Source organism: Neovison vison, chromosome 1 (assembly GCF_020171115.1).
Source record: "Neovison vison isolate M4711 chromosome 1, ASM_NN_V1, whole genome shotgun sequence".
Classification (NCBI taxonomy): domain Eukaryota; kingdom Metazoa; phylum Chordata; class Mammalia; order Carnivora; family Mustelidae; genus Neogale; species Neogale vison.
This window is the reverse complement of record NC_058091.1, coordinates 202,198,746-202,211,213: the sequence shown is the minus strand read 5'-3', so window position 1 is coordinate 202,211,213 and position 12,468 is coordinate 202,198,746. Positions and strand designations below refer to the sequence as shown.

General features: G+C 36.3%; 1 protein-coding gene across 1 annotated transcript in view; it reads left to right on the top strand.

The window, feature by feature from the left end:
• The window catches only part of ADGRV1 (adhesion G protein-coupled receptor V1), a 549,981-nt gene that overhangs the window by 127,952 nt on the left and 409,561 nt on the right, over positions 1-12,468 (top strand). Inside the window, exons 35-41 of the mRNA XM_044265783.1 lie at positions 48-178; positions 1,206-1,305; positions 1,949-2,128; positions 2,882-3,045; positions 6,768-6,861; positions 9,005-9,083; positions 9,186-9,324. Of these exons, the coding sequence (XP_044121718.1) occupies positions 48-178; positions 1,206-1,305; positions 1,949-2,128; positions 2,882-3,045; positions 6,768-6,861; positions 9,005-9,083; positions 9,186-9,324 (887 nt within the window). The remainder of the gene's footprint in view (positions 1-47; positions 179-1,205; positions 1,306-1,948; positions 2,129-2,881; positions 3,046-6,767; positions 6,862-9,004; positions 9,084-9,185; positions 9,325-12,468) is intronic.

Below are 12,468 nucleotides of genomic sequence, written 5' to 3'. Positions count from 1 at the left end.
GTTTATTTTCCGTGAAATATTTATCAGTCTGTACATTTCATTTGCAGGAGAAATCTTGCAATTCCATGTGGTAAGAACACCCCCTGGTCGAGGAAATGTTTCTGTTAACTGGAAAATTGTTGGGCAAAATCTAGAACTCAATTTTGCTAACTCTACTGGACAGCTCTTTTTTCCTGAGGTAATACCACAAAGAAAAAGATTTAACACAAATAAACATAGAGAAGACAGTGTTTGTTGGAGAAAATGGGAAAACTCTTAAAACAAGGTTTAACAGAAATTGATGGGAGAGCTTGCTTAGAAACCTAGAGGAAGAACATGACTCAGAAAAGTTAGAAGACTCAAGTAGGTTTGTTTTTTCCTATGTAAATGGCAGATTTTGAAGGAAACAGCAGATGTCAACTCTGTATTAGAGCCATGCTCTCGCGCTGCTCTCCTGGCCTCCCACTTTTGGTGTCCACTGTGTCATTCCAAACATGATGGGCAGTGCTTGTCCTTCTCCTCCCTTACTCTTCACTGTCTCAAAACTTTACATGCAAGAGGATAGCAAATATAGCTCTAAAAACAAATCTTTTTATGTCCTGCTCACACTATATTCTTGAGGTTCCATTTAGAAGCTCTTTCGGATAATTTGCCAGAAGGCAATTGGTGGGAAATAACTTTATAAAAGGATTTCTTGGATAGGAAATCAGCACCAATGAATCATCTTGATCTCCTTCCCACACTTACTCAGTATGAATTCTTGTTTGATAATGCATTCTATATTCTTTATCCTCCTCATTTCCACACCTTAATATTCAGCCACGCCCCATAACTTTCTGCCTTGACTAACTGCACTGGCCTCCTGGTGCCTGTCTTTTCCTACAACATGGCCTTCTTTTTTATGCTCCCATTTCCCCTGTTCACCACTGCCATAGAAATCCCCTCGATGTATTGCTTTGTCTTAAATTTTCAATAGTGCTACATCGCATATTGGATAATAGCTACATTCAGTAGCTCAGCATTCAATACCCTCCACAATTAGCCTCTATCTACTTTATGCCTAGTTTCCCATGAGTCAGTGTTTTTATGTATTTTATTTTTTAAGCCATAGGATGTTTGTTTAAATTAAAATATATTTGGATGCACAATTTATAAATCTAATAAAAGCAGGAGGTATTTTGTGTTCCGTGGCAGTAGAGGGATGAAATCCTATCTGTTTCTTATAGGGGTCATTGAATAAAACAGTGTTTGTGCATTTGTTGGATGACAACATTCCTGAGGAGAAAGAAGTATACCAAGTCATTCTGTATGATGTCAGGACACAAGGTAATTCAAAATTCAATTTAAACCTTTCTCTAGTATATTATTCTTTTTAGGAAAAAATAATACTTGCCATCTCTATATTTAACAACTAGATGCATACTAATTAAAAATCCTACTTTTTAAAAAAAGTATAACTTTAAATATTGTCTGTCCCATAAAATTGTTAGATCTAAAAAAAAATCAGCTCCAAATGGGAACACTCAGGAAAAACCTCTAAAAATTTTGCTAAATATTTTTGTATGGAATAATATACATTTCCAAAGGAAGAGTTTTTCTGTAATAAATTTATATTAGCAGACCAGTTTGGATTTAGACTGTTTATATAGATGATTCAAATCTAATCACTTTGAGCAAATTATCTGGGTACTTTATTCAGTGTCTACTCAATATTTATAATTCAGAAGACCCATTATAGCAAATAATAAAGATAATATGTCAAGTGAAGAAATTTTATAATTTACTATCTAGAAAAAGAAAACTCAGTTGTAGGTTCTGTTGGGCAACCTGAAGATTTCTGTTAAAGGAGTGAATAAAAAAAAGCACTGTATGGGTGTTTCAACGTTTCAGGGAGTGGGGCTGTATGTTAAGTATTTCCAAGCTAATGCCAAATCACTGTTAGATTTCTTGTGATTCCTGGTGTTTTTAGGAGTCCCACCAGCAGGAATTGCTCTGCTTGATGCACAAGGATATGCAGCTGTCCTGACTGTCGAAGCCAGTGATGAACCACATGGAGTTCTAAATTTTGCTCTTTCATCAAGATTTGTTTTGCTGCAAGAGGCTAACATAACAATTCAGCTTTTCATCAACAGAGAATTCGGATCTCTAGGTTTGTGTGACTCTAGAGTGAATGCGGTTTCTAGGCAGGTTCTTTTTTAATATTCTGCTTGTATGTGGATGAAAACCATTGCTGAAATAAATCAGAGACGGGAAAAAAACTCAATATTTGTTAATTCAGAACAGGACTTTATAACTTCTTTATTTTTGAAGTTTATTTATTTCTGTTAGTAATCTCTACACCCAGTGTGGCATTCAAGAGTCCCATGCTCTTCTGACAGAGCCAGCCAGGCACGCGTAACTTCTTTTTTTTTTTTCCGAAAGATTAAAGTAATTATCTATCACCACAGAAATGCTGGGTAACCATCATAAAATCTCAGCAGTGTATAATAATGGGCTGGCTCTGGGTCTACTACCATATGTAGGGTTTGGCCAAGGGTGGCCCTACTCCAGATGTCTCATTCTTCTCCTGGGGTCATTGGAGGCCAAAGAGAGCAAGCAAGAGCATGCCAGTCCTCTTGTGGTCTAGGCTCAGAACTAGCACATGATCACTTTTACTTTGTACTAACAGCCGAAAGTAGTCACAGCCACACTCCCAAATCAAGAGACAGTGCAGTATGCCTTGCGCATAGTTGGACATCACTGGGCCATTACATGATAAAGGCTGTGGATATAGGAGGAAGTAAGAAATTGGGTCCAAGAATACAAGCTACTGCAGGTGTTAGGAAAGTAAAAAGGCTAACGCTATGATGATATTTTAAAAGTGTAAATAATTATAAAACCTTGTATCTTCCAATTCAATTAGGAGCCATTAACGTCACATACAGCACAGTTCCTGGAATGTTGAGTTTAAAGAACGAAACAGAAGGGAACCTAGCTGAGCCAGATGTTGACTTTGTCTCAGTAGTTGGCTTTCTGATTTTAGAAGAAGGAGAAACTACAGCAGCCATCAACATTACTATACTTGAGGTAAAACTCTTTACTTTGCTATTATTATATTTAATCTAAATAACTACAAAGAAAGTAGAAATTGATGGGATATTCTGGTGCCTTTAAATCAGCTTATTTCTTTTTGTGATCTTTTAAAACCACACAGGGGTTTCTGTTCTTGTCTGAATAGGCTGGTCTGCTGTTGTGTATTTTATTACAGAAACATTGAGTGATAAAGAGAATTTCCTTAGGGCAGTCCTCTTTAAGATAGGCATTGGCCTAAGAAATTCCAGGGGAGCATTTTGATTATTCCAAAGGATTTATTGGACCAGCAAATCCATGTAGGTCAGCATTTTAGTTGTTAGGACTGGTTAAATTAGAGATAGTGAGAAACTCACTAGAGGCTGTTGGCATAAAATGTGATTACGGTCAAACTTAAAGTTATCACTGGTGGCTGAAATTGCATTTTAAATGATTTTTCATATTGTGAAACCTCATGCTGTTTTGGGACTCAGTGTTTCAGCTACCTGAATACATTTCCAAGAGGTGTATGAAAATAGTATGTATGAAGAGGATAGGGGATGGTATGTGTGATGGGTGGGAGGGAAGAGAATAAATATTGCTTTAGAAAAAATTTTATTTACTCTGTATTTTGGGGGTTCTATTTTTGAAAAGCTTTTATTTTCTCCAAGGCTTTTTACTTTAACAAAAAAATTTTTTTAAAAGATTTTATTTATTTATTGGACAGAGAGAGATCACAAGTAGGCAGAGAGGCAGGCAGAGAGAGAGGGAGGAGGAAGCAGGCTCCCTGCTGAGCAGAGAGCCCGATGCAGGACTCAATCCCAGGACCCTGAGATCATGACCTGAGCCGAAGGCAGCGGCTTAACCCACTGAGCCACCCAGGCGCCCTACTTTTACAAAATTTTAAGTAGTGAAAACCATCCACCATCTGAAGTTAGTAACTCTTATTTTTTTGATTACTGTTGCACGGTGACCTGATACAATAGTATGAGAACTCTAGAGCCATAAGATAAAAGGTAATATTCAGCGTATGACATAGAACCTCCGATTTGATAAAATAAAACTTTAAACCAAATATATCATCAAATATATAATCTGTTAATATAACTGAATATAAATAAATGGATTTCCTAGATATGGTAATTTTTAAAACAGAATATATGTAACCAAAGCTTCTTTTCTTTGCAGAGTCTAGAGTTATGAACACAGGGTTTCCACTTTCCCTTTTCTCCTCCTTAGGTCTTCGTAGCCTTTTCTGTTCCTGGAGTAGCATTAGATTTAGAGACTGCGGCCTATATAAACAAAAATCAGCCAGGCCTGGTTTGAGGGGGCGATGGTCAGGGTTAGGGGGTTGTTGTATGAGAGTGAGGAACAGTGGGGATGGATGGGGGACCGTCACTTTTACATTCCTGATTCTGGAACTCTTTTTGGTGTATATATTATAGAAGATAGTTTAGAGACTGTTTTCCCATTTTTTCACATGGAAATACATCTCCATTAAATAAAATTACTAAAATGTATATACTGACTTTATACATACACACACATGTACAAACACACACACATTGGTGTTTATGTAAATATTGTTGGGTGATTGGTCATGATTGACATGGGTTTTGCTGGTCTTCAAGTTTTGAACACTTGCCTTATTTTCAGTGCTGTTAGGTGCACTAGGGATTAATAGTAATAGTGTATTAAAATTAACTATTATAAATAGCTATTAGGTTTTTTTTTTTTTAAGATTTTCTTTATTTATTTGAGAGGAAGAGAGACAGAGAATGTGAGAGAGAGCGAGAGAGTGCACAGTCAAGGGGAAGAGCAGAGGAGGGAGAAGCAGACTTGTTGCCGAGAAGGGAGCCCACCTCAGGGCTTGATCCCACGACCCTGGGATCACAACTGAGACTAAGGCAGACCCTCAACCAAATGAGCCACCCAGGTGCCCATAGCTATCACTTTTTAAGGACTCTTTCTACGCCAGGCACTGCATACTTATTATTTTTAATCATTATTATAATTCCCAAAGTAGATATTATTTCCCCCATTATAAAGATGGTGGAAATGAGGGCTTTAAGTTGAAGTAACTCACTTAAAATTACAGAATTTGGTGTTAGGTCTCCATGACTGTGAAGCCCCTGTTTTTTTCATGGTATTCTATTCCACATCTCAATCTTTGGATAGTAAGATAATTTAAAATCTTTTGCTTAAAAAAAAAAAAATCTTTTGCTTCCATTCTATTTAAAATATATTAGATTTATATATTTATGTAGTTGGTTTACATATTATGTTAAGTTGAGGAAAAAGTGATATATTAGCAGTTCAATGTAGTTCAACCTAATAACTTATCATGCAATTGGGTATAAGTTTATATTTTTATTATTTTTTTAGTGTCAGATTTGTTGAAGTAAAATTAACAAATACTGCATGGTATTACTTATATAGAGAATCTAAAAAATACGTAAAACGGTAAGATATTTAAAATGTATACTGTGGTGATTTGATACATGTATACATTGTGAAAGGGATTCCCCCCATCTATTTAACTGACACATTCATCACCTCACAAGTGTATTTTTTGTGTGTGAAAATATTTAAGGTCTAGCCTCCTAGTGAATTTCGATTATATAATACAGTGTTGTCAACTATATAGTCACTATTTTTTTTTAAAGATTTTATTTATTGACAGAAGGAAATCACATGTAGGCAGAGAGGCAGGCAGAGAGAGGGGGAAGCGCTATTGTGAATATATTCTACAAATATCTCTTTGATATTCTGTTTGTATCACCTTTGAATATATACTCTGGTGTGGGATTGCCAGATTATATGGTAATTCTATTTTTAATTTTTTGTTTTGCATAGTGGCTGCACCAGTTTACATTCCCACCAGTTGTGCACAAGAGTTCCCTTTTTTCCATATCCTCACTAATACTTATATCATGTCTTTTGGATAATAACCATTCTAAGAGGTGTGAGGTGATGTCTTATTCTGGTGTGGTTTTTTTTTTTAAGGATTTATTTATTTATTTATTTGACAGACAGATCACAAGTAAGCAGAAAGGGAGGCAGATAGAGAGGGGGAAGCAGGTTCCTCGCTGAGCAGAGAGCCTGATGCGGGATTCAATCCCAGGACCCTGAGATCATGACCCAAGCTGAAGGCAGAGGCTTAACCCACTGAACCACCCAGGCGCCCCTCATTCTGGTTTTGATTTGCATTTGAATATGCTCAATGATGCTGAGCACCTTTTCATGTATGTATTGTTTACTGGTGTACATCTTCCTTAGAAAAACGTCTATTCAGTTCTTTGTACGTTTTTAAATCAGATTATTTGTTGTGCTTTTCTTTTCTTTTTTTGCCTGCAGAGTTGTATGAGTTCTTTATGTATTTTGAACATTAACCCTTTATCAGATATGTCATTTGCAAATACTTTATTCCATTCTATTGGTTGCCTTTTCATTCTGTTGATGTTTTCCTTTGCTGTGCAGAAGCTTTTTAGTTTGACGTAGTCCCACTTGTTTATTTCTGCTTCTGTTGCTTTTGCTTTTGGTGTCAGATCTCAAAGAAAAGTCATACCGAAAGCATGTTTATTTTTAAAATTTTTAATCTTTATATTCCAGGTTTGCATTTTTATACTTGCTGTATACTATTTAAGCAGACATATTTATCAGATAATTTAAAAAACTGTGAGAGGTCATTACTTGGGAGAGCACAACAATAGGAGATTTAATGGATATAATTTTTACAGGATGACATACCAGAGCTAGAAGAATATTTCCTTGTGAATTTAACTTATGTTGACCTTATCATGGCTCCTTTAACTTCATTTCCTCCTAGACTAGGTATGATATTTTTTTGTTTTTGTTTATTCACTTCAAACAAAGTAAAGTTATTCATTTTTTAATCAAAAGTGATAACTGTAATACTTGTTAATCTCAGCTGTAGAAGAAAATCTGGTGAGCTTTTAAATTTATTTTAACTTGGAGACTATAATCTATGTCAGTTTTGTATATTGGAGATCAGAAACACATTTAAGAATTGTTTATTGTGTGATGTTTTTAACAACTATTTATAACCAAATTGGTAAACTTCAAAGTAGAATTAGTTCTTAAGAAGGAATTTTTCCTTTTAAAGTTTAATTTGTTGTTTTCATTAGATCTCCAGACTATCAGATGATTTTATTTTCCTTTAGATTAAGCAGAACTTTTGTTTGTTTGTCGTTTTCTCTGCTTCTTTTTTGACCTTTTACCTCTTTCTTTTCATGCTTTAGAAAAGACTCAGTTAATTCATTACAGACTGAAAGGTAAAACTTGAACCTCAGTATGGATTTATGTAGATTAAAAAGATATGTTCTTATTTTAAAACATAAACTCTTGTTTGTGGTTTAGACATTTAATACTGGGGATTTTATGTGAAATTTGTAGGTGTGATTGCCCAGAAGGTGGTGGCAATGAATAGCACTGTGCTAGCCTGTTCCCCATCCCTTGGTTCGAAGGTGCTCTGTACAGGGCAGAAAACCAGTTGGGGTTAAGGAGGGGAAGCATGGCCAAGAGGAGTGAGCTAAGGAATAGGGGTTTCTCATTCCCTTTTGAGGCTCAGTATGACAACTCTGAAAACAATGGAAGGGAATAACCAGTTTTTGACATATTATTATTATTATTTGAAAAGCTTCAATTCTTTTGCAAAAGAAATATATGACTCCTGGGATAGGCTTTGAAATCAGGCATCTATTACAAGACATTTATGCTAAGAAAGCTAACAGATACTTCATATTTCTTTATACTCATATTAGAAGTAATTTGAATTGTTTAACTTTTGTTTAGTGCTCTCTGATGCCCTGTTTCAAATGCTTTATATGTTAGTACCACCATCCCTTTCACTTTAACATTTTTTTTTTAAAGATTTTATTTATTTATTTGAGAGAGAGAGACAGTGAGAGAGAGAATGAGCGAGGAGAAGGTCAGAGAGCAAAGCAGGCTCCCCATGGAGCTGGGAGCCTGATGTGGGACTCGATCCCGGGACTCCAGGATCACGCCCTGAGCCGGAGGCAGTCGTCCAACCAACTGAGCCACCCAGGCGTCCCTCACTTTAACATTTTATAGATAAGGGAGCAGAAGCTTTGAGAAGCTTAGTTACATGCCCAGAGTCGCACAGCTGTGAGATGCTGGAGCTGGGCTTCTGCTTTGTAGCTTCCAGTTTGGTGGTCCCAGATACTGATTTTCTTTTTTGGGTTTTTTTTTTTTTTGTTGTTGTTGTTGTTGTTTGTGTGTGTGTGTGTGTGTGTGTGTGTGTGTTTGACAGTGCTGACTTCACTCAGGGAATTACACTCTCCCTAACCTTTCCCCACCTAGGCAGCTGCCATAAGTATCCTAAGATACTCTCCTAAGATACAGTCTATGAATTTTAAAGGGAAAGGACAAAAATATTAAAAAACTAAACAGGAACAGGGTTGGTTAATATTTCAAGACTGAATAATGAATGCTGGTAACATACTCTACTTGGTAGGCAGAGTACAAGATAAAAAGGGAAAAGAGAAATTTACTTCCATCTCAGTCTCTGCCCCCCCAACTTTTTCCCCATCTTTTCCTCCTGTTTCAACATGTCACTCCTGCATCTCGTTCTTGCACCTGTTTATTTCTCTGCAGCACTCCCTGCCTGTCTCTTCCCATTTCTTTCTCTTTTCTTGGTCTTTCTACTCCTTCCAGTGGTCTCTATTTTTCTTTTCTCTTTCTATTAGAATAATAGAAATAAAACCATAATCTCAGGTGCTTATTTTGTACTGTTCTCAGCTCATTAGATTTCTGTAAATCATTGCTCTTGTTAGTAAAAATTTCCTTAACCAAATATCATAAACATATTGATACTTTCTTAAACATCTTTTGAGTAATGTTGACAATATCTTTATATTAGAAATTATGTGCTCTCTATGCCAAATACTTCCCTTAATCACTTTTACTTAAAAGTATGCTTTTGTGTTTTTTTCAGATTCGGAGGGCTTGACTGCACAGATAATTATTGATGCCAATGATGGCGCTCGAGGCATAATTGAATGGCAACATACCAGGTAAGACCAAGGTAGTGTGAGAGTTCTTTTCTGAGTTTCAGATTCTTTATCTACTGAATAAAAGCTTATAAGGAAAAGATTAATGTATTCTGTTTATTTTAGGTTTGAAGTCCATGAAACCGAAGGAAGTTTAACATTGGTAGCCCAGAGGAGCAAAGGGACTCTTGGCCACGTTTCCTTGTTTGTATATGCCCAGAATTTGGAGGCACAGCTGGGGCTGGATTACGTCTTTACCCCAATGGTGAAATCCTTGGGAATTATAGTGTTTTGGGTCTTGTATAAATGAATTAATCCTAAAGTAATAAGCTATTATATATTCCATCATAAATTAAGACAGAAGACTTCTACATTGTAGAATAGTTTTCTTTACTATTTTAGAAAATATGGAAATTGATTTTTTAGTTCTAAAGGTTATTCTTTATTTTATTTTATTCATTCATTATTTTGTTTTAATATTTGATACTATTGTATTCCTATCTTATTGCAATACTTGATAATGGAGAACACAAGTTACTGTGACAAAGAATTTCTGTCATTATATTTATTTATTTATTTATTTATTTTTTAATTTGTTATAAACATATATTTTTATCCCCAGGGATACAGGTCTGTGAATTGCCAGGTTTACACACTTCACAGCACTCACCAAAGCACATACCCTCCCCAATGTCCATAACCCCAACCCCCTTCTCCCACCCCCCACCCCAGCAATCCTCAGTCTGTTTTGTGAGATTAAGATTCATTTATGGTTTGTCTCCCTCCCAATCCCATCTTGTTTCATTTATTCTTCTCCTACCCCATTAACCCCCCATGTTGCATCTCTACTTCCTCATATCAGGGAGATCATATGATAGTTGTCTTTCTCCCATTGACTTATTTCGCTAAGCATGATACCCTCTAGTTCATCCACATCGTCGCAAATAACAAGATTTCATTTCTTTTGATGGTTGCATAGTATTCCATATTATATATATATATATATATATCTCCCACACATCTTCTTTATCCATTCATCTGTTGATGGACATCTAGGTTCTTTCCATAGTTTGGCTATTGTAGACATTGCTGCTATAAACATTTGGGTGCACGTGCCCCTTCGGATCACTACGTTTGTATTTTTAGGGTAAATACCCAGTAGTGCAATTGCTGGGTCAACATTTTGAGGAACCTCCATGCTGTTTTCCAGAGTGGTTGCACCAGCTTGCATTCCCACCAACAGTGTAGGAGGGTTCCCCTTTCTCCGCATCCTCGCCAGCATCTGTCATTTCCTGACTTGTTAATTTTAGCCATTCTGACAGGTGTGAGGTGATATCTCATTGTGGTTTTGATTTGTATTTCCCTGATGCCGAGTGATGTGGAGCATTTTTTCATGTGTCTGTTGGCCATCTGGATGTCTTCTTTGCAGAAATGTCTGTTCATGTCCTCTGCCCATTTCTTGATTGGATTATTTGTTCTTTGGGTGTTGAGTTTGCTAAATTCTTTATAGATTTTGGACACTAGCCCTTCATCTGATATGTTGTTTGCAAACATCTTCTCCCATTCTGTCAGTTGTCTTTTGGTTTTGTTAACTGTTTCCTTTGCTGTACAAAACCTTTTGATCTTGATGAAATCCTAATAGTTCATTTTTGCCCTTGCTTCCCTTGCCTTTGGCAATGTTCCTAGGAAGATGTTGCTGCAGCTGAGGTTGAAGAGGTTGCTGCCTGTGTTCTCCTCAAGGATTTTGATGGATTTCTTTCTCACATTGAGGTCCTTCATCCATTTTAAGTCTATTTTTGTGTGTAGTGTACGGAAATGTTTCAATTTCATTTTTCTGCATGTGGCTGTCTAATTTTCCCAACACCATTTATTGAAGAGGCTGTCTTTTTTCCATTGAACATTTTTCCCGCTTTGTCGAAGATTAGTTGACCACAGGGTTGAGGGTCTGTTTCTGGGCTCTCTATTCTGTTCCACTGACCTATGTGTCTGTTTTTGTGCCAGTACCATGTTGTCTTGATGATGACAGCTTTGTAATAGAGCTTGAAGTCTGGAATTGTGATGCCACCAACTTTGGCTTTCTTTTTCAATATTCCTTTGGCTATTCGAGGTCTTTTCTGGTTCCATATAAATTTTAGGATTATTTGTTCCATTTCTTTGAAAAAAAATGGATGGTATTTTGATAGGAATTGCATTAAATGTGTAGATTGCTTTAGGTAACATAGACATTTTCACAATATTTATTCTTCCAATCCAGGAGCATGGAACATTTTTCCATTTCTTTGTGTCTTCCTCAATTTTTTTCATGAGTACTTTATAGTTTTCTGAGTATAGATTCTTAGCCTCTTTGGTTAGGTTTATTACTAGGTATCTTATAGCTTTGGGTGCAATTGTAAATGGGATTGACTCCTTAATTTCTCTTTCTTCTGTCTTGTTGGTGTAGAGAAATGCAACTGATTTCTGTGCATTGACTTTATATCCTGACACTTTACTGAATTCCTGTACAAGTTCTAGCAGTTTTGGAGTGGAGTCTTTTGGGTTTTCCACATAGAGTATCATATCATCTGCGAAAAGTGATAGTTTGACTTCTTCTTTACCTATTTGGATGCCTTTAATTTCCTTTTGTTGTCTGATTGCTGAGGCTAGGACTTCTAGTACTATGTTGAATAGCAGTGGTGACAATGGACATCCCTGCCGTGTTCCTGATCTTAGCGGAAAAGCTTTCAGTTTTTCTCCATTGAGAATGATATTTGCGGTGGGTTTTTCATAGCTGGCTTTGATAATATTGAGGTATGTGCTCTCTATCCCTGCACTTTGAAGGGATGCTGTACTTTGTCAAATGCTTTTTCAGCATCTATTGAGAGTATCATATGGTTCTTGTTCTTTCTTTTATTAATGTGTTGTATCACATTGATTGATTTGTGGATGTTGAGCCAACCTTGCAGCCCTGGAATAAATCCCACTTGGTCGTGGTGAATAATCCTTTTCATGTACTGTTGAATCCTATTGGCTAGTATTTTGGTGAGAATTTTCGCATCTGTGTTCATCAAGGATATTGGTCTGTAGTTTTCTTTTTTGATGGGATTCTTGTCTGGTTTTGGGATCAAGGTGATGCTGGCCTCATAAAATGAGTTTGGAAGTTTTCCTTCCATTTCTATTCTTTGGAACAATTTCAGGAGAATAGGAATTAGTTCTTCTTTAAATGTTTGGTAGAATTCCCCCGGGAAGCCATTTGGCCCTGGGCTTTTGTTTGTTTGGAGATTTTTAATGACTGTTTCAATCTCCTTACTGGTTATGGGTATGTTTGTTTTCTATTTCTTCTGTCATTATATTTATATCAGAGTGTTTCAGAGAGTTTCTTGTGCTTCTTGAAAATTTTACGTCTTTTATTTCTTTGCTTTAATTTACTGAA